At 34.0% G+C, this 27488-nt stretch overlaps 3 protein-coding genes across 3 annotated transcripts; 1 reads left to right on the top strand and 2 right to left on the bottom strand.

The window, feature by feature from the left end:
- The first annotated feature begins 1847 nt into the window (after nt 1-1847).
- Nucleotides 1848-7803, top strand: LOC100245764 (uncharacterized). The gene is made up of 5 exons (XM_002279715.4): nt 1848-2651; nt 3483-3638; nt 6925-7023; nt 7119-7274; nt 7396-7803. The coding sequence occupies exons 1-5, from the start codon at nt 2082-2084 to the stop codon at nt 7528-7530; spliced, it is 1116 nt and encodes a 371-aa protein (XP_002279751.1). The 5' UTR covers nt 1848-2081; the 3' UTR covers nt 7531-7803.
- A 1407-nt stretch (nt 7804-9210) lies between these two features.
- Nucleotides 9211-14715, bottom strand: LOC100247368 (uncharacterized). The gene is given in 10 exon segments (XM_059734183.1): nt 9211-9551; nt 9712-9812; nt 9915-10085; nt 10817-10988; nt 11104-11204; nt 12206-12308; nt 12474-12794; nt 12796-13128; nt 13930-14007; nt 14109-14715. Coding segments are annotated over 10 exon segments (1695 nt in total). The 5' UTR covers nt 14364-14715; the 3' UTR covers nt 9211-9491.
- A 753-nt stretch (nt 14716-15468) lies between these two features.
- Nucleotides 15469-25747, bottom strand: LOC100242239 (uncharacterized). Its single transcript, XM_010665339.3, has 5 exons — nt 25358-25747; nt 24394-25233; nt 19959-20067; nt 17925-18060; nt 15469-16072 (listed from the first exon to the last, which is right to left on the bottom strand). The coding sequence occupies exons 1-5, from the start codon at nt 25492-25494 to the stop codon at nt 15951-15953; spliced, it is 1344 nt and encodes a 447-aa protein (XP_010663641.1). The 5' UTR covers nt 25495-25747; the 3' UTR covers nt 15469-15950.
- Nucleotides 25748-27488: the final 1741 nt, after the last annotated feature.

The following is a 27488-nucleotide window of genomic DNA, read 5'->3' as shown; positions in this document are numbered from 1 at the left end:
TAGTAGTAAAATAAGAAAATATAAATATTTAATAAAAATATTAATAAAGAGGGTCGATTAAATACATTTAATTTTTATTGGTTTTAAATTTTATTATATGTTTCTCTTATTATTATTTTTTCTATATCTTTATTTATTTTCAGGGTATTTAACGGATTTTCAAATGAATGAAAACTAATTGTATTTAGTTCAAACTATAAAGAGTGAAATTATCCTAGTAGAAAAAAAATAAAAAATAATAATTTTATATTTTAGCATAATTATTTTTATTTTAAAAATATTAAAGTTAGGTTTAGGTACTTAAAATGGATTGACTTATGGGATCGATTTTTATTATTTTATTGAACAAAGACAATGAATCTAGTTTTAGACATTTTAGAAGGTAATTCAATTTTTTTTACGAAAAAAAATATAATTTATATTTTTTCAAGATGACTCAAAAGGTGCATTTTTATTTTTAGTAAAAATGTTTTACCTTAAACATAAAACTAATGAATGAAATAGTAAAAAAATATTTATTTTTTAAAAAATTAATTAAATCGAAATAATTTTAATCCATTTGACAATTCGAAGTTGAATTTGAATACCTATCTGACTCCTCTTTCGTTTCCTTGCTTGTATTCCATTTTTTTCCGATACTAGGTGGCAAGATTTTCTTTGTTCAATGAGCCAAACTCTAAGCACGCGCCCTAGAATGGGGAGAACATCCCTAGGAAAACTGCCATCCCATTGAGACTTTTGATGCTATTCCCTAACAACTCTCAGTGGGAGTTGTAGGTGCATTTTTGTGTTGTCTTCACATGATATTGTTTTTTCACCAATACCCCCCTATTGTTCTTTACAAGATTCAACACCCACTGATTGATGGATTGATTGATTGATGCTTTTCAGCACATTTTTCTCTATTTGTAAAAAAAAATTTCCCCCACTCCCCTTGGATGATGATTGATGCCATGGGCAATGGCATCCACACGCGTGAGCCATTTGACCATCTTTAGGTTTCATGTACTAAACATATATATGTCCATGAAATAATAAAAAACATACCATAATCTAAGTCAGAAGTATCTTATTTAAAAGGGATTTCATGACTAAGTTCTGTTGGGTGTCCCAATGTTGATTGGAACCTCTGCAAAGAGATTATTCATTGTATTGACCAAGGATTGAATGTATCTGCCTCAAATGGACACCTAATAAGTTATGATAATTTAATGTAATTGAATTAAAAACCCTTGTAAATTGAATAAAATTTATATTAAAATTTTATATTATGTTGTCTTTTGTGAACCAGGAAATGGGATTGTGAGTCTGTGACCATAAATAGAACCTAAAACAAAAATGTGAAGCATAGGCCCCACAATTAGGATGTTTTGCACTTAAGACACATTTTAGGTCAAAATTAGACTTCTTCACATGATTACAACTATTTACCAGTAAGGGAACAGTTGCTAGAAGCTGAGAAGATGATAGTTGTAATCCCAAGACACCCCATTTCTAAATGGGACCATTTGAAATAGTGTCCACCAATACCCACCCATTGCTTTCCATGAAACCAATCCTTTCCCTTTAGCCATGAGCTTGCTTCCAAATACATACAAAAGTTAGAGCAAAGTCCATTGATGAGTTTTTGAAATGTATTCATTGGTTTGAAATTATTTTAATTTGGGAACTGTTGAAGGCACTGTAGCAGACTTTGTTGGAAGAGTGGGCATCAATTTAGCATAAAAAGCAAACAGAAAAAAGCAAAAGTTAATAAATTTGTAGATGCCAGAAGTCTCAGACTGCTGTTTCATGGCTATTCACACAAATCCAACAAGAAGACAAACCTGACCCCACCAAACCCAACACCAAGTAAATAAAAGAAAAAATAAAGGGGGGAAAGAAAATAATCGAAGGAAAAGCCCAAACCCCACCAGCAAGCTCTGCCATTAAAGCTAATCAAAATCCGTTCTCTCCACTAGCTTTACAGAATCGAATTCCGTAAATCTCTTTGTTATATTTGATTTCTGTTTCTCTCTGGGTCTCAGCTCTCAAGTCTATTCTTTTTTCGCAGAGAGAAATTGTGTTTTTTGTGTTCAATCATGCCTGTTGTTGCAGAGGGCTCAACAGTGGCAGAGCACATTAGATTGAGGAGACCCAGAAGCCAACCCATCCCAGACACAGATCCAAACCCACAAATTCCTTCTATAATTCAATCTACTCGTTGCAAATCCTCTATTTCTTCTCTGCTTTTGTCAACATTCTCCAACACCAACGCCAACACCAATGAGGGCAGCAATAACACTAGTGGTGGTAGGAAGAAGAACTTCGCATCTGCCAAGTTCAGGGGGCTGGGCTGTGCGGCGTCGTCTCAGGTGTCGGTGCCGGCGGTGATACGGACGTCGGCAGATTGGCAGGCGAAGAAGGTGAGGAAGAAGAAGCAGAGGAGTTTGCAGCAGCAGCAGCAGCAGCAGAAGAAGAGCGGCAACAAGGGGGTGAATGCGGTGGCGCCAAACCCACCTGCGGCTTCTGTTGAGTGCGTTGTTCCTGATGTTTGGTGCGCTCCTGGAATTGGGTTCTCTGCGGATGCTGCGTCTGTTGACTGTGTTGTAGCCAGAAGGCCTGCTTCGGGAAGAGGGAAAGTTGATGGAGACAAGATCAACCAGAGGGAGGTCTCTTTCTCTCTCTTTTTCTCTCATACTATATGAATGTGGTGGAGGCCAAGCTCATCTTCATTTCTAGAACATGGGTTTGTTCTTCCATTGATTTTCTTGTGTATCTCTCTGATATTGTTGGTGGATTCTAGAAATATATCTCCTTGTTTGGAATATAGAGTTTGGTTTTCCTTCTTGATTTTCTTGCATATGGGTTAATTTCCTATTCTGGTGGGTGATCTGGATTACCCACATAAATGTTGGCTTTGGTCAGTTGCTTAATTGAAATCAGATGAAGTACTTTGTTGTTATTTTGCTGCTGCTGCTGTTGTTTTAATTTAATTATTTGTTGTCTGAACTGTTCTAGCTTTCTTTTGTATTTATTTCTTGGTAAGGACTGATTAGTTATTTGGGGAAATTTTAGGGTTTTGTTAGATTGATGCCATCTTTCTTAATTTTCATCGAGTGACTTTGGATTTACCTTTGTGTATTATTATTATTTTTTTGAAATCAACCACTTCAGTTAGGCTTTCTGAAATCTTGATAGAGATACTTTTTTATTTTTATTTTCTTTTAGCTTTGTCCCAATCTGGGTTTGTAGTTTCCTTAGAATTTCAAGGTTTCATTCCGTTTTTTTAAACCAGGAGTGGCTCATTCTTTATCACTCATCATTGAATTTGATTCATAGTCTAGACCTTTTAGCTGATTATCCTTGTGTTTGGTGCTCTGATTTTCTGGTGTCTATAGATTGTTTTAATAAGAAATTGATAACCAGCATTTTTGTTGTCAATGATCTATGAGACTTTGTTACCTTATTCTGAAGTTTCCTTATTGGTGTTGCCTTTGCAGCGAGCTTCTTGCCCTACAAGGCGAGCAACAAACTCTGAGCACATCTCTTTTCATGATTCTGACCCTACCATTGGAATGATGCGCCCAGGATCAGATGTGTTTGGGCCTAGATATTACCGTCATGTTCGACATCGCTCACCTGAAGGGCTTGCAGAGGTATGGCTATATTCATCTTCTTAATATTTTATTTGCAACATTTAGACATTTCTTATTCTCAATTACAATTTAGTTTTTCAGACTCTCTTATCTTCCATAATTTGATACAATTCCCTTTTAGATCCCTCAGTTCAATTATGTTTATCTTAGTTTTCCATAAAGTTTAGAAAACAAGTTTATGACAGCAAACAGCACACGGTCTCCTGATTTTCGAGTTTGCTTTATTTGGTAAACCATACAGCTTTTCTGTATGAATAATGTCCTGTTTTGGAAGAATGAAATATATCCAAAGTAATGCTAGTGGTGTAATTGCACACCATCTTTTCTAGGGCATACTTGCTGTTAAAGCACAAAGTACCTATATTTGAGTTGAGTTGTGTTAGCCATGCTTCCCTTTGAGACAAATGATTAAAAGCTCCTTCTTCCTGTTAACATTTTCTGAATATAATATCGACTGCAGAGAATGCCTTCTGAATGATTTATTGGATCCTTGCTTGTTGGTGTGATCCCTTGGACGTGTATCCAAATTTCACTGTTTTGGAGTGTAATTTCAGTGCTGTTGTTATGAAGATGCATGCTTGTTAGGATACCCTAAATACTAATCCAAATTGCTTATGAATCTCAATAACCAATAATTGGCTATTGACATGGTAAGGAACTCATAGAATACATGGAATCTCTCTGAAAGCCTCTCTCTCTCCCCAACCCCAACCCCCCCCCCCCCCCCCCCAACCTTCTCTCTCTCTGTTGCGCACACATAGGCATCCCTACTTGTTTGTTTGAAGCTTTGCTAGGAGGGTTCTACTGATTGAATCTTTGAGCCATACAAGCTTATATGTTTTGGAACCACTATGATTAAGTGATTGCGTTGTTTGAAATCAGATGTCTTTCTTCATGGCATGTTGTTGAGATCTTGTGCAAATACTTATCTACTGCATGAGGGGAGGAGGAGAAGTGCAGCAACCAAAGGAAGAGAATCATGCTATAAATGTGGCATTTTTTCTGGCTTGTAATTAATCTCCTTCACCAATGATATTTAGTTTTCAATGATCTATTTTATCAATGTGAGATTGTAGGAAAAGAAATGGAACCCTAAAATCTTAGAGCAGTTTAGGGTGGTATAGCTGTTTTAAAATTCCAAATTTTCCTTTCCTATTGATTTCCTGGCAACCAAATGGCCCATACTCCATAGTAGAAAATTGCTAAAACAATTCAACTTATACTTTCATGGACGCTTTTAACAATTCTCTCATTTATTATAGCATTTGAGACAAAAAGTTTGTAGGACATTGATGGGACAAAAGACCACAAAGATAGTAGGTGTATGTTGTGAGAAATTACACCAATTAACAATTTGCTAGCAGATTTTGCCTTGGATCAAGCAGAATGGTGAAAGGGATTTGTGTAGCTGTACCTAGGAAGTAAGGACAAGTCTTTGTTGAGACACCTGGATTTGAGTCGGATTAACAGTAACACTACTTAGGATCTAGCATACTAGATGCAGTTTCACTGTACCTAAACCCCTTGGAATTTTTATTGGGATACTTACTCCAACAAGAATAGAAAGAAGAATCTGTAACTGTGAGATAAACAGATCATTCTATAGTTGTGTGGAAACAATTGTAGCAATTAAAGCATATGAAGGCTTTTCATCTGCTGGCTTTTAGAGGGCTTGACACTGAGCATTCCCAGGCCATAAACGAGATACTAATCTCTTGCATGAACAAAATATTGAGGGATTCTCTGTATATAGTGTGACAATTTTTTTATTGTGATGCAAATTATAGGGGTGTGCATTAGGTTATTCTTATCAATTCCTTTGTAGCATCTTGAAACATTTCCTAGTCATCAATATGTGAAATAGAAAGCTAATAAACTCATGTATTAGTTGCATATATGCTGCCGAAAGGGAAATGGCTTTATCTATTAGAATTTGGATGGATCTTAAAACATCGACTTGCTGAAGCTCCCCTTCTTGGTCCTTTTAACTTTGACAAGGAAAGAATGAAGGAAAGAAAGGAAGAGAGAACTTACATAGGTAAGTTCACTGCTTTACTCTAGTTATGCTTTTCATGAGGGGTGTGCTGTTTGATGCCTGAAGTAATTTCAGATTTAGGATTAAATTGGGAAAAAAAAAGAGTCAGGAAACACTGGCTAGAACGAAATTCTGTTGGAAGTGTGGAAATAGGTTTGGAAAACAATAAATTTGAGTGATGCAATATTCAAGAAAAGATGAAGCATGTCTTGGAAATATTCAGGAACGATGCACTTTCTTTGGGAACTGTTTGTCAATTTTGTGAGGTTTAATTACTGAGCTATACACGATTGTACACGATGGAGTAAGGTTAGATCTATTTGATTGAAAATTTACCTCTAATTTAAAAAATATTAGAATAATTAGAGAACAATTTTTGTAATGCTGAAAACTGATTAATGCATTTTCTGAATAGTGGTACATGAAGTTAGCTATGATGTGACGTGATGTGATTGAAAATGCAACTATTGACTTGATTTGGACTCGTGGAGCTTTAGTTAAATAAGGGAACTCTAATCTTTGGTACATGTAGTTGGCATTTAATGTATCCAATATAGACTTTGGTTTCAGATGCAAATCAAGGGCTTGCAACATTTAATATCTAGGTAAGTGTTGGCTATGTGCTATCCAATAACATTGGGAATCTTGCATAGGCTATCTTTAGAGCTATGAGATAGTCATAAATAGCTTGATGTGTGACTACAGCCTACAAACATTTATGATTATTGTTTTTCTCTATTTTTTTCACATAAATACTTGTTTCCTCTTAGAGGACTTACATATAAATAAACATCTTTTTCCACTTACAAGATGTAATTGTCATGTGGCTATAGCACAAATGACAAAGAACCCTGCTTCCTACCTTGGAGGACTGGGAAAATCCAAAAGAGAAGATCATAGTATTATTAGTTCTGACTTAACGAAGAGGGATTTTCCAAGGCCGACAACCAAATGCACCGAAGTGTTTCTGATAGCTGATTAAAAGTTAGGTCAAAATTAAGATACCGTTTAGTGAGTTTTTAGCTTATCCACCTTCCTATAGAAGCTTCTATCACTTGTTTCTTGTCCATTAAGCTTTTCATTAGGCATTTTATTCTGAAGTTAATTTGGCTCCCTATGAAAAAAAAATAAAAAAATAGGGAGGCTAATTTGGGATTCTTAATGGATTAACAATATGAAGGAATTCTTAACTTATATCTGAGTTCATATGGGATTTTATACACATTTTAAATCAGTACTGGCTGGGTGCAGATTGTGTTGTTTGAAAGCAACTTCTTGATGGGAGGAAGATCAAATGGACATGACCGATACAGGGACTGGAGACTAGATGTTGACAACATGTCATATGAGGTATGTAGTTTTCCCTCAGAACTACATCTTCCCTCATTCTAATTAGTTGCATGCATATGTTGATACAATTCTCCTACTCATGGTGGGGCAAACAGGAACTGCTTGAGCTTGGTGATCGAATCGGGTATGTGAGTACAGGACTGCAAGAAGATGAGATTGGTCGCTGCCTCAGGAAAAGCAAACTCTCAATTTTGGATGAATTGTCAGCACACTTACCTACAGAATTGGATTGGAAGTGTAGCATTTGTCAGGTGGGTTTACAACATATCGGTCTCTCACCCTGAGTTCATTTTCTTCTTATTTGGGTCTGCATTCCTGTTATTTAGTTATTGTTAGTTAACTTGCTTCCGCTACATTTAATTATAAATACAGGAGGAATATGAAGCAGATGATGAGATGGGAAAGCTGGAGTGCGGGCACGGCTATCACATAGACTGCATAAAGCAATGGCTGGGGCAGAAAAATAGTTGCCCTGTCTGCAAGGCTACAGCAGCTGCCCAATGCTAATTGCTAAGCTAAGACTCCCCTCCGGGTTCTGGGTTCACCTCCACTTTGTGTATAGATAACAACTTTAAGTATAAGCAAGAGAATTCATTCTTTGGTGTGAAGCTTCCTCTTCTTTATTCTCTTCCCTTTTTCTGCTGCTTTGAAATGATGAGCATTTTGTGGGTGCCAGTTCCATGTGATTGCCTAAATTTATGGTTCTGGAAATGAACGAGGATGATTACAATCATTTACAATTTTTTTTTACTATTAAATAACATTACTTTGCATATCCAATCCCCTGCACTTTGATATTGCAATCATTCACAATTCAGTGATTTGCTTCTCCTAGAATTGGGTTTACCTAATGTCAAACAGGGCATGAGGGTTTTCTCTGTCCCCTCACCACCTCTCTTCCCTACTAATGATGCCATCAAGCCAAATTTTCCTTCTATGGTTTCCTTGCAAAATAGATGGTTGACAAAATTTCATCAAGTGTAAATTTTTTCTAGAAAACAAAAAAAAGTTTAAAAAATCATTTAGGCATTAATTTATCTATATTACATGTCCATTTTAAAGAGAGGACACTACAAAATGAAAATCATTATTCTTATAAAATCATAAAAAAAAAGTATTGAATATTTTGCTCCTCAATATAGTCCCAACCAAGGATGAAAATATTAGGATATATGAGCGATATATCTGTGTATCAGAGAAGGTGGATACGATATATAAGTAAGATATATTGTCTGATGGAAATATCGGTAAATATCGATGATATATTGGTAATCACAGATATATCGGTGATATAAGCAAAATATCTGCTCTAAATGGGAAAAAATCGTTGAAATTTCGTAAATATATTGGATATATAGGAGATATATCGATAAAAAATTATATTATTATAAATAAGTTAATTTTAATTATCTTATAATTTATTTTATATACTAATTAAATATAAAACAAATAAAAAATCATAAATAAACTTATCAATATTTTTAAATAAAAATATTTTGTATCAAAATGTACCAATATTTTTAAATAAAAATCATAAATATATTTAAATAACATAATTAGTACATTTGCAATAATTTAGTTTTTAATTAATAATTTTATTTCATTTTGATATTCAAGTGTAATGATAATATATTGAGAACAAATTAACTAAATACATTTTTAAATTAGTATAACATTGAATTTAAATTAGTATATTTTTACAATTAATTAATATATTTTTAATATAGATAAATAAATTAACTTAACATAGTAATATATTTAAATCATTTATAATAATTTAACTTCGTAATGAGTTTACACTTACAAAATTCATATTTCTTATCAATCGAAATTATAAAATTAAATTTAATATCACAAATCATATCATACATATATTAATTTCTTCAACAAAATAACTTTATAATGTCTATTATACTTCTAATTTTATTTTTAAGGGTTTTTTTCTTATATTTTCATAAATTTTGATGAATTTTTGGTTTATTGATATTTTGTATCAAAATATCCATGATTATCGATATTTTCATCCTTGGTCCCAACAATTACCGGTTGTTTATTCTTTTCTTATATTGCTTTATTTATTTATTTATAATTTGATTAAATTTTTTAAAAATTGAAAATTTTAAAATAAATAAATAAGTAGGAGGAGGTGGGTAGGTATAGGAAAATTTTATTGAAAAACACCAAGTCTTCCAGCTGAATTGTGTTTTTTACTTTTCTATATTGAGATATAATATTGTCTTTACAAGTGATGAATAGAACTAGATACAACAGCACCATACTTACAGTACATGTACAAATCTCCACATTTTTCTTGCATCACAAACTGATCAGGGATTTTGGAGTGCCCTCTTTCCCTTGGGATTTTGCAAGCAGGAAGCTTCTTTTTTCATTGACAAAAGAATTCAGTGTTAATGAGAGTTCCGGTATAGAAAAAATAGGCGATGCAGAATATAAGCCTCCATAATCAATCAGGCCATATCATGATGGATGAGAAATTTAGATAAACATGGATGCACTTGATCAGCTGCCTGCAATAGGAAAATAGAAAAATGAAGCCATTATGCAAACCGTCAAGGAAACCAAAAAATACGAGACCATTGTCAAACCATCAATGAAACAAGCATATTATATTTCATATGCAGAAATATCTTCACCCCAGAAAAGGGACAAAAAAAATAGCATACATACCGAAGGGCCTCCTACTAAGTCATAGTGACCATAATGTGGACCATCTGGTTCTCCAAAAACTTTGTAAGTAACTAAATTCCCAGGAATGTGCTTGACTGTCTCTGCCTCATTGAAGACATCAAATACAGAAAAAGAAACAAATATAATGTTACTTGACAATTTAGAGATTGAAGATGCAGAGATTATGTCAATTATTATTCTACCATATACAGCTTCAGGTGGACAGACTACGTCTCGGTCTCCTGCAATTGCTAGAACAGGAACATTGCTTTTGTGGAGATGATGCTTATAAAAGAAAGTTCCATTTCTGTCACGTAGTCCACCCTCTTGGAAAGCTGTTGTTAGCTGCAAGAGGAGCTTAGAGGGTACTGTACCTGCAAATTGTAATCAGATTGTCAAAAGATAAGAAAACTAAAAGGTTTGATCAGAAATTTGAGAGTAGAAATTCTGATTTAAGCTAATGATGGTCTTTTTAAACTAGTCCATTAATCAATTTGTCCAATAGAATGCATTCAAATAATGAGATCAGTGGATATGGCTCATGAAACAGATGCTCGCTTGATTGGATGGTCACATCCACAAAATGTTGTTTAAGACACACATTGAAACATACGAGTGTAAGCCCAAAGATGCCCCAAACTTGGGACTTCAAAATTTTCTCCAACATTGCATTAATTGTTCTACATTCTCTTCAAGGTTAAATTTTAACTTCTAATCATAAAACAAATATAATATGATAACTCATTATTCATGCAGTATGTGAAACAGAAGCCTCCAATATCAGATCTCTTCCCAATCATAATCCAATTTGCATGGGTGCTAAGATGATGAACTTTGCTATATGATGGAAGCACAATTTAGGTAGATCTGATGCACTCTTAATTACATGGGACAGTACAAGAAGACCCATTACCAAACTATTAAGGCTATTCCATAAACCCAAGATACAGAATGAATACCAGAGTTTTCATCATTATGCCTTCTTGTCATACAAGGTTAAATGAGTTTCCCAGTAGTTTCCTTTTAATTCAATTTCAATTGTCTGTTACATTGTATTCCACTTTGTATCATCATAATTTTAAAGCTCAATGGGTTTCCTACTTACCAAAGTTGTTCAAGACAAGTTTTTCAAGTGACTCAGGAGGGATCTTCTGTGCAGAAACCAGAGAAGTTAACCAAGACAATACATAAGGAGGAAGAGACATAAGAGGATGAGCAGCTGCCAACAATGCCCCTAATGGAATAGCAGGTACATTTAGAGCTTGTGCAGGATCAGCCTGTGTGCCATGGTGAATTAACTTAAGTTTCTTATCACATTTGTGTAGAGGCAGATGGTTTCTCAAGATGAAACAGTTAAACTTGGTTCAAAGGAATGTCTTTCATTTCACTTGCCAGGGGTAAGAGCAATTTCAGTGATGATTTTGAAGATGTGAAGTCAAGTGATGATGCCAATGTAATGACTGATGCCAGCCCAGAATCCCTTCCTTCAGAACCTTGTAAGTCAACAAATTTTAGCTCACAAATAAAAACATTGTCAGCCAATTTCACAACATAACCAAAATTGCAAATATTCGTAACTTATGTTATTCTAAACCTTGTAAGTTGACACACTAGTATTATTAAATAACAATATAGAATCTGAAACTGGATAAATAACCAATATACCTCACCATGTAACCTGATTAGCAAATGTTTTATTTAATTCTGAAATTGTCAGCCTGCAAAACTAAATCCAAGATCTTAAGATGGTCCACGTCTAATACAATTTTCCACCTTGTTGACATTGCTATGGAAACTATTTTAAAGGCTAACTTTTCCCTCATTTTGACAGGAAAATCAGAGATTATATAGTAAATATTGTCTTTCAGAAACAACATAATGTAATTCGTTCTTTGCCAACATCAGCTTTATGGTGCCAGTGGCCGATGCCATTACAAAGCATAACACCACTGGAGGTGTCCCTTTATCCTATGATTACTGGTCAGCTTTAATCTTTTATTGCATGAACATAGATATAGAACATGGACAATAATTCAACTTTTTATGCCTGCTAAATTCTTACAAATACTAGTCCGATACTTTTCTCCTAAATACAAGAAATAGCTCATTTATATCCAGACAATTACAATCTGTTTCCCATCCTGTCCAATTTGTGGTCCTTAGAAATTTAAGCTTCTAAAAGTTGCCCCTTCAAAAGTACCCATTATACTGAAAAAGGATGAATAAAGAAAAATATAGAAAAAAAAAAAAACATTTTAAAAAGAAACTTCATTAACAAGTTTGTACAGAAAAATGCAGAGGGTATGGCCTGGATAAGGGAAACAAATCTAGATGATGAACTTCAAATGTGAAAAGATAGCAACTAACTAACAATATCAGAAAGGAAATGCTCACAAAATATTCTACAAACATTTCATGCTTCAAAAGTGTGGAATGAATGTACGCCACACGTGTTGGAAGGAATTGAAAGGTCAAGTTATACAAACCATCTCACCAGATTGTGAAAGCATTGCATACAGCAATATACCCCCCATGGAGTGACCAATTGCAAGCAACTTGCCATCCTTTGGTTTGCATAGAGTCCTTATATACTCCATCTACACTGACAGAACTACATATTGTAATAAACATTCAAGGAGAATAGATTTATATAGGATTGGTTCTAGAAAGAGATTCCAATCACATATATCAAATATGGAGAGCACAAAACAAAACAGAATGTCATCAACCAAAGTCAGTATCATGAAAAAATGTCACCTCACCGCTGCAGGCACATCCTCTTTCATATGGTGATCAAAGTCCCAGTTGTACTTTAAAATCAGGTCAAGTTGCTTTTGGAAATCATCGAGTAGTGTTAAAAAAACCTCCTTCAAGTCAAACAAGGGTGGTGAAATCGTCCATTGACCTTCTTTAATAATGTTTACATGCCTTCCACTCAAATCCCTGATCTGACTAGCAATAGAGAAGTTTTGCCTTTCTTCAAATACACCTGAAAGTTTGAGCTTACTATCATTGAAGGATTCATATAACTGAGCATCTTCCATGAATATTGATATTTTATAAAATAACTTAGCAGGCATATTCCTTGATTTGACCTTCATTTAGAAACCTAGAGAGCTTTTGAAATAAGTGAGTAGAAGTTTCTGACAACTTTGACACCGATTGTGCGTCATCAGATTCAACCACCATTCTTTTTCCTTTGACAGAAGGGATAAAAGTTTCCACAAGAGTGCCAGAAATTACGGTTGATGGTGCTTCTGCAGGAAGAACACCATTTGTTCCTACCCGATCAGACATAGCCTTGAAAGGCTTCTTAACTTCCCTGGATTCCCCTACTAATGTGCTCAACCCAGCACCTCGAAGTTCAAGAATCCATGTATCAAATCCTTGGTTGGACAAGTAACGTGCAAAAGAAGACTGCAAACAGTTCACATGCATCAGCTAAACAGTAAGGACAATAGAACAAGGTTGAATGACAGAACAATAACTATAAGTTTGAACTTTTCCTCTTAACATATATAACAGAGATCAATGCATAATCATATTTGAAATTCATAACAACTTATGGAAGCAAAGCATGGCATAATTCTACTTAGATCAAAACAATTAACAGGAAGACAATTATGAAGGCAATTGATAGTTAGTAAATACTTAAACCTGTATCTGAAGAATCTGGAGAACTAGAGAGTAATAGGCTAAATTAACCAAAACTGGCCTTAGTATTTATAATTTTATTGTCAACTGAAGTGAAAGAGCCAGAAAAATCTCCTGTAATTGGGAGTACAGCATCGAGAACACCAAGCCAAAGAAAAACAACTTTAACACTTCCTTTGTAAGTAGGAAAGTGCATAAAGACAAGACATGGGTGTCATTTGACTGATCAGACTCCTAATTGCTTGCATTTGGCATTAAATGGGCCATGTGAACAAGAGTGATTCTAGGCCTCAGATGGGCAATCAATCTCTATATGCATGCAGTGTCAATTGGGTAGGCAATAAAGCCATGTGGTCCAATAAAGAGTTAGGTGCTTGCAGTAGACTCAAAATTCATAGGAGCCAGAGCATCAGCTTTTCAGTTGGACTATTAATATGTTTGGTCCAAATATATAAATGAATAAAATCAAGAGCATCCACAAATACGTTTATTCTCCAAAACAAAACAAAAATACGGAAATAAAAAAATTAAACCAAAATATTGAGAGATAAACATTGAACTGACCTCAGGAGCAAGATCAAATCCAATAGCATTGGTTCCAATGCCAGACAACAGCAACAGCGGGTGATTCCTCCGCTCCGCCTATCAAGCATCCACTCCACAACGCCCGATTAATACATGCATATACAGAGAGAAAGAGAAAGAGAAAGAGAAAGAAAAAGAGAAAGAGAGAGAGAAAGAACCTTCGGAGAAGGTGTGTACCGCCACAGAGCGAGGCTCCAGTCGGAGTCGGTGACAGCCACGCGGTGAAGCTCATCCGCAGTACAAACAGAAGGCTTGTTCACATGCGCTTCCCTCGCCGCCGCCACCAATACCGCCGGCGGCCTCAACCTCGGGACCGACGAGCCGGCCCTCGAGACTCGAAGTTGTCGTCTGGACCGGAACCGGGCCGGGCAGAAATGGGAGAAGCATACAGGTTCCGAATGCCGAAGCGCCATTTTCTTAGGAAATATCGTCGCGTGTTTGGTTTGAAAATGAAGTCATGGGCTTGTAGCCTCCCAAGTTGTGGTGATTCTTATTCACGCATAGAAACAGGTATTTTGTTGAAGGGATGATTTGACTTTGTGGTTGGGAGGGTGGGAGTCGTGGGACGGTTGGGCAAGTTTGGTTACTTCAAATGATTTTTTGGCTGGAAATGGTTGATTCATAATAGGGACAAAGTTCCACGGAGGACGCGTATCCAATCCACGTCTACTTTTTCTACTCTCAATGCTTCAAAGAAATGCTAATCCCCATTTACTAAGTCTTTTAGCCCACGTTTCGGTTGGCTGATATCCCACTCTAAAGAAGCTCACATTCTGCGGAGATCTCTTTGTTGCCTATGTTATTTTATAGCCATTCTTCACGTGAAGGAGTAGTTTTTTTTTTTTTTTTTGTCTTTTTTTTTCCCTGTGCCGTCACAGCCTTCTGCAACCATTTGTCTTCATGCTACAAATTGTCAAAAGTCAATAGAAGAATTTTTTTCCAGAGGTAGGAAAGGATTACACTCTTATCATATACATATATTTCCAGCGAAATATTAAAATATAATACCTTGTTTATATGTAATTTATAAAAAATAACAAATAAAATAAAAAATACTTTGTATTTCGATATTTAATATTAATTTAAAATATAGATTAAATTGTATCATAACATATGTCATTTTATTTGTACACGTGATGATATATAAGGTCAGTCACCATCTATAGGGCTTTTAACTTTTAATTTTACATATTGAAAACTTAGAGAAACAAAAATGTCAAGACCCACGTTGAAAACTTCTACCCAAGCCTTCTTAAAAGTTGATTTGATCTCCCCATGCTCAGTCTTCCTAACAAGGCTTAAGGATTAAACTTGGTGTTAGCACAAGGCTGCGTAACAGTAAATTTGCTTAGCTCAGAATACGGTATGCCAGAGATTTCTAATTTCGCCCTCATCGTCCTACCGTTGTTCTTTTTCTTGCTCCCATAGCCGTTTCAATAGTACGGGCTTTTGTGCTCCTCTCATGTGCCCAACAAATAAGAAAGAAATAGAGGTCTTCAGCAAAACAGATGGAGAGGCTTTTAATCCATACAAATATAGTCCTTGCATTGGGAATAGAAATTGAAGGACAAAAACCGTCAAGTAATTTCTGGCAGATTAACTGATGGCAGTAGTAGTTGTACCTGGATAGAACTCCTGAGAAAGACTGCAACATAATCCTGCTGGGTGTTTGGGAGTGGCTGAGCCGAAAGTGTTTTTGAGAGAGATGTTCGATGAACTACAAGTGCTTTAACCAAGTGCGGTTCCCACATTGAACCAATCAACCCATCATAAACACCCAATGAATCTTATTTGTTTACATAAAAAAGATCTACTTCTATAATGTCTTGGGGTATCACTTGTAGACAATTGCATGGCCTCAACTTCTGTGGAGCTTCTCGCTTCTTCTGTGGAATGTCATTTGCTTTGAGGAAACATGAAAGTGAATACCAAAAGCAGTATTTACAGACAGGTCTGTTCTCAAGTGGCAAATTCATCTAATCCAGCCCTTAACTTCAATGTCACTTCTTGGCTCTTGACATCTTGACTAGAGAGATAATATGATGTGCAATCTCTGCAGAAGCATGGGGCTTTGCAACCTTTAGAGCCCGCTCACACATGTCCGCCATGAGACTTGGATCATCTGTTAAATACAAGGATCAATACCAAGACATTCAAGGACACACCAGCGTCATGAATAGAAAAAAATTGGACGAATGACAAAAATCACCAGTAACATATAAATAGACTTATTTATTCCCTTGAAGTGTTTTGAATCCTAAATAGCTATCCTAAGAAGTGAAGCACCTTTCCTAGCAGAATTCTAATTCCATGGAAGCTATGGTGCTAACATGAACTTCCACTAGAGAACTGGTACCTGGTACCCCAATTGCCCTGATAAATGGATAGAAGAAAGTATGGTATCAATTGAGTATTAGTTTAGAAATGTCATCTGTTAAAGTGAAGTGTAGTAACATACATTTATCTGTCTATTTATCTATATATACTGTTGAATTGTGCTGATGGAAAAGAAACGATTATCATAAAAGATTCTGGCTTCCAGTCGTCCAAATAACAACTAATGGTATCTATCTAAAATTCCTAGGACATAAGAGCATGTATCAATCACCACAAAATTAGTGTACATGATTTTGTTGCTTGAATTAGGTCCATAATCTTCCAATACCTAAACATCATGTTCTTTTGCCAAGATTCCATGTAAAATTAACTTAATTCATAAGGGTATGGCATGAGATAATATACTTTCAGGACATAGACCAAAAGTTTTGGATTGGTTTGCAAGTCAGCAAATTACTATTTTATCACAAATTCCTATATTGGCTAGAGTTTTTGGTTGTTGGTAATTCCTGTCCAAACATTTGAATGATTTACTCATACCTCTTTGTATCTACACAAGTGATTCATCATTGAGAAAAGTTTGTTTCTTGCTTTGGATTGCAAATTTCATCACAATTGAGAGGTAAGTTCAGGTGTATCATTATGTGAATGATCATATTCCGTGAGTCTTTTATATCTTTCATTTTTTTTTTTTTTCTTTACTTATCAAAAAAAAAAAATGAAAGATATAAAAGACTCACGGAATATGATAGTTGGATTTTACAGAAATATCAAATATATATGATATAGGTGGAACAAACTGATAAAAATGTTGAAAAAAAAAACCTCTAAAAAATGATAAAATAAAACATATACAGTATAATGTGAAGGTAAAAATTTGTTAAACTAGTTTTTTATTTTATTTTATTAATATATGTATAACAAAATTTGTGGGTTTGGCTCAAACAAAATGTGCGCTGAAGACAAATTTGAATTTAAAAAGTGGATAATGTATACTAATGTGAAGATAAAAATTTTATTTCATTGAATTACATTATTTGAAAACATTTTCAATGTTTAAAATAGTTTATATTCTATCTGAAATATATATATAGTCTTAAAAGTAAATAACTTTAAATTAATTAAAATTACTCACATTCCTATTAATCAATCTATATTTATTTTAACTTTCTACTAAAATGATCTTAAATTCATTTCAATCCAATTATAATTATTTATTTGAAAAAGAATTAAAACATGTCAATGAAATTATTAATTTTATCGAAATATTTTTATTTACATTTTGAATAAAAAACTAAATCATACAACAATTTTAAATAAGATTTTAATCATATATTTCATGTGAAAATTCTTTGTAAAAGTCTCTTTAAAAAATTTGTCCCACAATTTTTATTGTTAGTTTATTTAAATTATTAAAGTTATTGAAAGTTGTATTTATAATTTATCTTATCAAATTAATTTTTATTCAAAACTTATATTTTTGTAAAATATTCAAAAGATCATTTTTTATTAATTTTTTTGATACTTTAGTTGTTTGCAATTACCTATTCACCCCAACTCTTAAGGTAGCATCATTTTGCAAGAACAAACTTTTTCAATCACAACATCTGTCAGCACAGACCACAGATTCCACATACCTAGAATCTCCTCAATTGCAATTCTAAGAGTAGTTGAATCAAGTTCATCTTCAGTTATAACTCTTGAACCTGCTAAATCTGCCATTAAAATGGCATTTTTGAATTGATGTCCTTCAGCAACATTTGGTGATGGTATCTGCACATGTAAAGACATTCCTCAATCCAGATATGAAATTAAAGATTTAATAGAACTAAATAAAAAATTGGATAAGATGTTAATTTGACATGCTGGTGGTCCGATAAAGAGAGAAAAAGCTATTTCTTTAAGCATGCAATCGTCAATGCTATGCAAATGACATGATAAAACTGGAAAAAAATAGTCAAGATTTGTCTTTGGCATGAAAGTAATCTCCATTAATATGAAAAGACAAGCAAGAAAACTAAATTAACTGAATCTCCTGACGCTAGATGCCAACTTCAAGCAGTAATATCACCACAGAAAGTACTACCATTATGTATTTAGAACTTAATCTAAGGTCAGTTTTTGTAATTTGTTTCAAGTCCTTGATGTCACCACCAATGCCAATGCCACCACCGTCATTGTTTAACAGTCCTATGCTGACTCAGAAGAATCCTACTCCACACATTTAGACCATACTAATAATTTTCATCATGAGTTCTTTTTTATTTTTTAAATAAGCAAACAGAGAATCTATTGAAAGAGCAGCAATGCAACCCTAAGTACACATTTTTGTTATGAGTTATAGTCAGCTTTCCTTTTCTCCAGCCATGTTCAATTTTTTAGTGAGCTTTCGTTTTCCTGACTTTAGGGTTCTAGGGTGCCCTGTCCTCCTCTCTGGTCCCTTAATAAATTATTTTATTAAAGGGAAATAAAATAAAATATAATATAATAAAAATAAACAACCACATGAAAGAGCAAATGCAAATTACAAAGCCCATTTTTTTTATGCTGATGTAAAACAATCTTTTAGGTTCAATATTTTGGAACTTCATAGGGCATGAACCTCTTTAAACATGGTAAAAATTTGTAAATATTAATTTTTGGGAATTATCTTGAGTTTATGCTTGCTCCCAACCCGAAAGATAATTACTAAGGTGGCCTGCTGCAAGCTATAAACAGAATGTTGGAGATTTGATAAGCATCTTCCAACTTGAGTGCAACCCCAGTTTCTAGCAGAGCCTCTGTTTATAAATCTGAAATGGAACTTCTAGCAGGCTCTGCATCAGGATTTAATTCTAAATGGAAGATAATGTACAGCTTTTTGTTTCAATTAATACCCTACACTTGGGTTAAGTTTCCTTTCAGAGAGTGATGTGGTCAATGAACAATGTGGCTTGTAAAAACAGTAAGCTCTTATGAATCTCCATGTATATAAGAAAACATACTATAGTGAGCTCTTATGAATCTCCATGTACATAAGAAAACAAACGCTATTCTTTTTCTTTTCTTCTCATGAAATGCCATGTAAAATCCTTGTGGATTTTACTACTGGCTATGTTTGGGTTTAAGTTGGTTTGATTTCAGGTATGGTCTAAAGCTGTCTGGAACATTTAAAACAAATATTTCTAAAAAGGTAAACATAAAAAAAAAAAAATTTAATATTCACAAATTAGTGGGATTGAACTAAAATTAGACAAGCAACCCAAACAATTTAAACAAAAAATTCTAATTTTTTTAACCATATTAAAGAGTGCATTACAAGGAAATAAAATAAGGAAAAAATGTATTTTGTATTTATTTACATGAATCAAGATAGAGTGGTCATGGAGAGAGTAACAATGAAAGAAACATATATGAGAAAGCAAACATAAATTGAACAAAAAGATTGTCCATTTCTTAAAATAAGGAAAAAAAAAAATATTTTGTATTTATTTACATGAATCAAGATAGGGTGTCATGGAGAGAACAACAATGAAAGAAACATAGATGAGAAATCAAACATAAATTGAACAAAAAGATTGTCCATTTCACAATATTATCATCTCATGCATGATTCAGATTAACACATCATAATTATTAGCTGTTATTTCATGTTTATCTCAAAGAAAACTTATGATTAGAATGCCAACTACCAGAATAGAAGGTTTCCCAGTGGCCAAGATCTCAGTGCAAGTCATTGCACCAGCTCTAGAAACAACAAGGTCTGCAGCTGCATACGCTAAATCCATATTGTGCAAGAACCTTCAGGGTTTCAGAGCTACATCAGGTTCAAGGAAAATATAAACAAGAATGTACAGACTAAAATAAATACACGAGAAATAAATTTGAGCCTCATTCATTAGAAAAAATCCAAAAGAAATAGGGCAATTAGCACATAATTTTTGAAGTTGAACTTCAGAAAGATAAAGAAACTATCACCAGAATGTCAGGTAGGAGTTCACATGAATATAAACTAGGGTTAACAAAATTAAAGCAAGAAGCCCCAAAGTACTTAGATTGTACGATGTGTGCTTCACAGCCACAGTATTCATCTCAATCAATAACTGACTCTCTTCAAACGGTTAAAGCAGTAGTTGATGTAATTCATTCTGGAAGCTTTGGGCTTTACTACTTGGGTCGATAACATATGGTTTAAAGCCAATTCATAATCATTAATTTTTCATGGAAGTAAAACTTGAACTATTTTAAAGATTCAATGAGCTGGAAATGGTTGGTTAAAAAATGCAGAGTGCAGCTATTATTAGGAGGAAAGGGTTACCAGGAAATAGGCCATTTTGGCAGAGCAACATAAGCATCATCCTAAACGTCTGCTGTGGAGAGTGGTAGTGTATGCATTTGTGTGCATGAACCTATGTCTTGCTAGCCCTGCTTTGCAGGACTGGGAAAATGTATCAAGTAAGTCCAGGAACTGAACCTTGGAGCTCACATTCTGAGAGTGAGAACCTGCCCATAGAGCATGTAGTATATATGAACTGATATGGTTAAAACTTAAAAGCACCTGCTTCTATCATTTTCAGGGTGGTGGTACGTTGTGAACTTCAATGTTAAAAGGACCTTGATTTAAGCATTTTAACATTTTCAGGACTACCAGTTCATAGTTGTTAAAGGTACACTTAAAGCATGTCTAAGCTCAAGGTGCAACCATTTTCTAGCTATAGCACCTCACCTACTAAGGTACACACCTTGATGGAGAGGTGTGTCTCATCTATTCTCTTTTTTTTTTAAAAAAAAAAATTCTTTTATTCTTTAAATTTCTGACAATATGTTAAAACTTTATATAATTTCATTAGTTTTTTATTGGATGATTCTTTCAAAGGTTTGAAATCATGAATTTTCTGTTTGTTTAGTTAAATTTTGATCATATTTTACACAATTGACATGTATCCTATAGGTTGTGTTGCACTAAGTGTTGAAGACTTTTGCGCCTTTTAAAACTATGTGCCAGTTTCTTGATTAGTTTCACCCAGCAATGATGCAGAGGAATCAGACTTCATTTAATATCTATTGGCATAAAAAAAGGCAAAAATATTATATAATGTGGGGCCCATATAGATAGCATTGCTCCTTAAGAAGACCACTTTACCAGGTCTGGAATACATGGGACATCAATTCAGAATTCTAGTTTCGTAGAAATATCTTCGCATGGGCAGTCATTTAGTCTATCATATAGTTATGAGAGGGTAAAGAGCCATTAAATATTAAGCTTAGGAGCGTTGAATCCTAGGACCAATTAGACAGGCCTATGATTACCTGTAAATCCTAAGAATGCATTGAAGCACTCAAAGAAATACACTCTTTGAAGATAGGAATCTTAAGGATGTGCAAGTTCACTAAAGTGATCAAACACTTCTATTTCTTTTAGTGTAAGTCCAGAAAGCTCCAAGCCATCCTTAAAAGGGTTTGCTTGTATTCATTATGAAGTAATCCCACTTATATGTTCTCAGGCGTTTTAAGAGTAAATTCCTTCAAGATTTGGATCAAACCTTCATAGAAGGGGTCGTGTATGCATGTGAAAATTGAAAGTAAGAGGAAAGAATTAAGTGATTCCTCTTCTATAAACAGTGTTCTCTGATATTTGAAGCTGTGAATTCCTTCCAAAATTATGAACGCATCTTCATTTAAGGTCTGTCCCTAGATGTTGATTCTTCCCATGCTTTGATTTCATCCAAATCAATCCACCCAAACCTTCCCTAATCCATTTCTTTCCCTAGGAAAATCTCAAAATATCCATTCTTCCAACTGTAATAGACTCATTATTCTTGAAACTATTTTTTTCATATTTGTACGTAATCTAGGTGCATTTCGACTTGGCAAACAAATTTGGGTGAAAGATCCCACTCAGCTCTTTCAGAAAGTTAGCAAAGGGTTATTTAGCAAGCTAAAACCACAGTGACAGATAGGAACAGAACAAAAAGAGCATCAAAATCAACTTTAGCTTCCTTAAAGGTTTTCAGGAAGAGCAAGATTCTCGCCTTTAACAGCATTTCCTACTCTAGATGTGAATTCATATTTCCCCATCAATAAGAACAGTTAGCATATTTTCTTTTGTCACTGTTCCAGAAGTTATATAGTGAAAAGAATTCAATTGAAACAAAACATAGACAAAGATTTCATACAAACAAAACGAAATACAACTATACAGATCCCCCAAAATATACAACAGCTCTGATCAATGCTTTGAATTTAACTTATAGCCAACATGACAAGTAGCAAATCATTACTCATGTCAACCAGGTGTAATTGTGTAAACCAATAGATGCATAATTTGAAAGTAATTCAATGTCTATATGGTACGTAAAGGAAAAATAGATTTTCATGTTCATTATACTATGGAATCTTCAATAAGCTGGTCCACTATTAACTACACTAGCCTCTGATTAAAGTATATTCAATGAGAGAGAATACTCCTATGCATATGTCCTCTGTTAACTACATTAGTCACAGATTGGAAGAGATACTACAGTATAAAGAACATAAACAAACATTTTCATTTGTCAATCAATTGATGCATACAAGAAGGATAAGCAATCCTTTAAAGATGTACAAAGGTTGGTAGAGAGTAGCCAAGAACTAGAACCACAAAATCAATTGATACACACGAGAAGGATAAGTAATCCTTCAAAGATGTACAAAGGTTGGTAGTAAGTAACCAAGAACTAAAACCACAAAAAACTAGCCTAACCAAAAAAATAAAATAAATAAAAACACATACATATAGGAGAAAAAACTCAAGGGGGAAGGAAATCTCCAACAAAGGAGACAATTTTCTTTGCTCCTTGTTTGGCTAATTGATCAGTGACTTGGTTAGCTGAATGAGGAATCCAAGAGAAGGAACAACCCAACTCATTTGCAATACCAAAGATTTTATGCATCCAATTGTAAAACTTCCATTAATTTCTTTCCTTATAGTCACTCAAGATATTACAGTGGTAAATATTTCCCTCAACAATTAGATTGGATAGTGAAATCAGAAAAGTCGTTGAAGACTTGAAAAATGGCTTTCCAAAGGCAATGTTGTGACCACCAAATCATAGTATTGGCATCCCAACCATTGGACTCCAAGCCATATATACTTAGAATGACCTTATGTTAAAAAAGGTCGCTCTCTCTCTGGGAAACCTCCAAAACCACTTACTTAGAAAGGATTTAATCCTCAAAGAGATCTTCCCTAACCCTATTAGCTTTATTCCTCAATCATTGCCAAAAAGCATTGCTTTATTCCTCAAGGGCCATATATAATAAACTGAATTTGAGTTTACGAATACCAAAAATGATTTGAAGTTAGAGCATACTAACTCTCAAGTCTTATATAAAGGTATACTCAACCTGTATGATTTATAGGTAAAGTGATCATCTGCATGCATTTATCTGATTTTTTATAGACAAAATTAAAAACCGAAGTAAACTCTCTTCTACTTTTCAAAAGGGAGTTGATGTCGGATGACTTAAGTGCTAGGTTTCTCCTCTTTTCCTTCACTGTTCATGGCCTCATTTGTTTTGCAGACGCTATTACTAATTATCTTCAAACATTCTCCATTAGTTTTGTTTTATCACCAGTTTGGCTATGTCAGAGCTTCCCAAATAGGATCACAATAATTTTATCCTTTCTGCTACCACTCAAACATCTTAACATTTTCATTTCTTTCATGCCCAACCTTAATGAGGAATCATTTCAAGGAAGCTCAAAAATAGTTCCAAAAAGAACTGGTGGTCCATTACATGCAACAGCATTTCTCCTTCAGTGTGCTGTCAATGCAAAGTTGACAGAATGTTATAAGCATATCTCCATGCAATCCTATCCTTCATCTATTCTATCTCATTTTTTTTTTTTTTGATAAGTTCATCTATTCTATCTCATGATTTCATACTTCCTGATAAACAATCTTGGAAATTCTTCAACATGGGCAAACGTATGGCTTATGTTATGCTTTGATCTTTTTTCCACGTATTAAAACGAAAATTCAAACCCATACGAAAATAAATTTCCACAGGAAAAACGAAACATGTGAACATAGTTCAAACGGAGAGCATAAGAGAATGGAAAACTGATAATGAAAGAAGACTCACGGGGACAAAACCAAATGTGGATGGTTCTTAACAAGGCTTTCCATCTCATCAAAAGCCTCGACACCTGTCTGCCAAATGATAAACAAGTTCTTGTGCTCCAACAGCATTTGATAGTACAAATTCAACATTGCAATGTTGATAGCATTGGCTCCTAAAGAACCTCCAAGAACCAACACTACCTTCGCCTCCAAATTCCCTGAATTCACATAACTTGGAAAGAAATGCAACCTTGCTGCCGCCTTCGAAACATACCGCCTCACCGATAACCTCACCGGATTGCCACTTACAATACACTTGTGCTTTGGGAAGTAGTCAATAGATGAATTGAAGGCAACAAAAACCTGATCAGCGAACCACGAAAGCACCCAATTCGCGATCCCGGGCACCGAGTTCTGCTCCTGGATCACCAATTTCAATCCTTTCAGCGCAGCCGCCAGACAAACCGGGAACGAGACGTAGCCGCCGGTGCCGACCACAATATCGGGGTCGAAGTCACGCAAACGGCGGTAACATTGGACCATCGATTTGATCAAACGGTAAGGGAGGAGGATGTTTTGGGGGGAGAAGATCGGCCGGGCCAGTCGGACGGCAGGAATGGAATCGAAATCGTAGCCGGCGGAAGGAACGGCCGTGCTCTCCATACCGTGAGCGGTGCCGAGGAAGAGGATTTGAGCGTTAGGGTTAATGATCTTGATCTCGTCCGCGATGGCGACGGCTGGGTAAATGTGGCCGCCGGTACCACCACTGGCGAACACCACACGAAGATCAGCTGAGGGTTCGACATTGGCTGAGCAATTTTGTTGATGATCTAATGCTAAGCAACAGAAGATCCTGAGCTTCCTGAAAGAACAAAAAATAAATAAATAAATAAATAAATAAAAATTGAAGATGAGTACTGAGAAACAATAAAAATAAAATAAAATAATAGAGTTTTTTTTTTAATGTTAAAGAGATAGAAAGGTGCCTGGATTTGGTTGGAAAAGAGAGAGGAGAAGGAAAGAGGGGGGAGTATTTTGGAAAAATGGGGAGTTTGGGGGAAATGGAGATGGGGGAGGAGATGAAAGCCATGGGAGGTGGAGGGAGTTGTTGGGAAATATGCATGTGGGAGAATACAGTGACGAGTTGGTAAAGTGGAGTGGCAGACTGTACGGGAGACACTAGAGTTGATGGCAGTTTCAGTTGGACAGTGGCCCACTTTCAGATCCCTTTTGTCGTGTAAGGAGGTTGGAGGGTGGAACAATCACCCATCGGATGTGGCCTAGGAATCGGATTCCTGTACCCTTTGAAATGCGTCACTTCTGTGGTCCAGGGCCCCTGTTCCTTGATAGGAATGAGACGCACGCACGAGCAGGGGGTTTTCTCTTTCATTTTAAAACTCACAAAAAGAAAAGAAAATTTAGGTCAAAGTTTTTGAAAAGAAAATTCTGGATCAAGTATTAGATTTCTTATGATTTTGTTAGGTAAGCGTTTTTCTTCTACTTTTGAGTAAAGTCATGTGTTCTTGTTTCGTGAAAGTATGACTTTGGGTTTTACCAGAAAACCTTTTACAAATTGATGAAGTGTCTCTTCTGGTTTGGGAATTGGGAATCTCCTTTTGATTTTTTCATCTCAATTCCACCCCCAAGCCCCTATAAGCCCCTATCTCTATCAAATGTGATTTGAAAGTGGGGTCTTTTCCGGACTTTTGACAAAGTACAGTAATTTAAAAAAATTATTCTTAAATTACCATCACAAAAAAAATTATTTCAAATATACGATAGTTTTTGTCAAGTAGGAAATGGGGGCATGGATAAACTTTTTTTTAAAGCAAAATCGTCTTTTGAAAATGCGATTTAAAATTTTTTTTAATGAAAATCCAAAACAAAATATAAATAAAAAATAAAATTCAAAAGGGAACATTAATAAAATTTTAATATTACAAAAAATTGGTAAACCAAACTAATTTTAAAAAAAAAATTCAAAGGGAAAAATAAAATCAAAAGGGAAATCGTCTCTCTATATATATATATATATATATATAAGAAATCTCAAATTAAAAAAAAATAATATTACAAAAAATAATTTTTTTAGAAAAATAAAATAAAATCCCAAATTTAAAAAAATTTAATATTACAAAAAATTGGAAATCCAAACTAATTTTAAAAAAAATTCAAAAGGGAAATCGTCTTTTGAAGAGACGATTTCCCATTAAAAAAAATTAATATTATAAAAAATAAATTAAAAAAATCCCAAATTAAAAGAAAAAATTAATATTACAAAAAATTGGAAATCCAAACTAAATTATTTAACACTATTATTAATTTTAAAAAATATATAAGATCAATTAATAATTTTGGATAATGTTGTATTTCTATTTTTTAAATTTTAATATTTTTAAATCATATATTATACAAAATATTTAGAAATATAATTATTGTATTATTATTATTTGTCATTCTCATTTTATTAACATTTTTTTTATTTTTAAATTTAAATTTTAATATTTTATAAAACGTGTTATTTGATTGATATACATAAACAATAATTCTATTATTTAATATTAATTAAATAAACTAATATTATTTTTTATTGATTTAATTCATTTATCTTTATATAATGATAATTTACAATAAATAATATTCTAACAAAATTACCATAAATAAAATAAATTAAAAAAATACATGTAACAACACATGAATAGGTATAAAATAGGGAAGAGTGTAGTAAATTAGAGTATTAAATGAATGGATATGACAACACATGAATAAGTATGGAATAGGTAAAAGTGTAGTGTATAGGATAAGTATATGAATAGGTAAGAGTGTAGTGTATAGGATAAGTAGTAAAAGTGTAGTGTATAGGATAAGTGGTTAAAGTTTGAATTTCAAATTTCAAAGTATTAAATGAATGGGAAATCGCCTCTTTTAAGACGATTTCCCTTTTAGGATTTTTTATTTATTTATGGGAAATTTACCTTTGATTTTTTTTTTTAAATTAGTTTGGATTTCCAATTTTTTGTAATATATTTTTTTTTTTAATTTGGGATTTTTTTTATAAAAATTTATTTTTTGTAATATTAATTTTTTTTAATGGGAACGATTTTTTTTTTCCAATTT

Source organism: Vitis vinifera, chromosome 17 (assembly GCF_030704535.1).
Source record: "Vitis vinifera cultivar Pinot Noir 40024 chromosome 17, ASM3070453v1".
Taxonomy (NCBI): Eukaryota; Viridiplantae; Streptophyta; class Magnoliopsida; order Vitales; family Vitaceae; genus Vitis; species Vitis vinifera.
The sequence above is the reverse complement of the archived record's forward strand: the minus strand, read 5'-3'. Positions and strand labels throughout refer to the sequence as shown.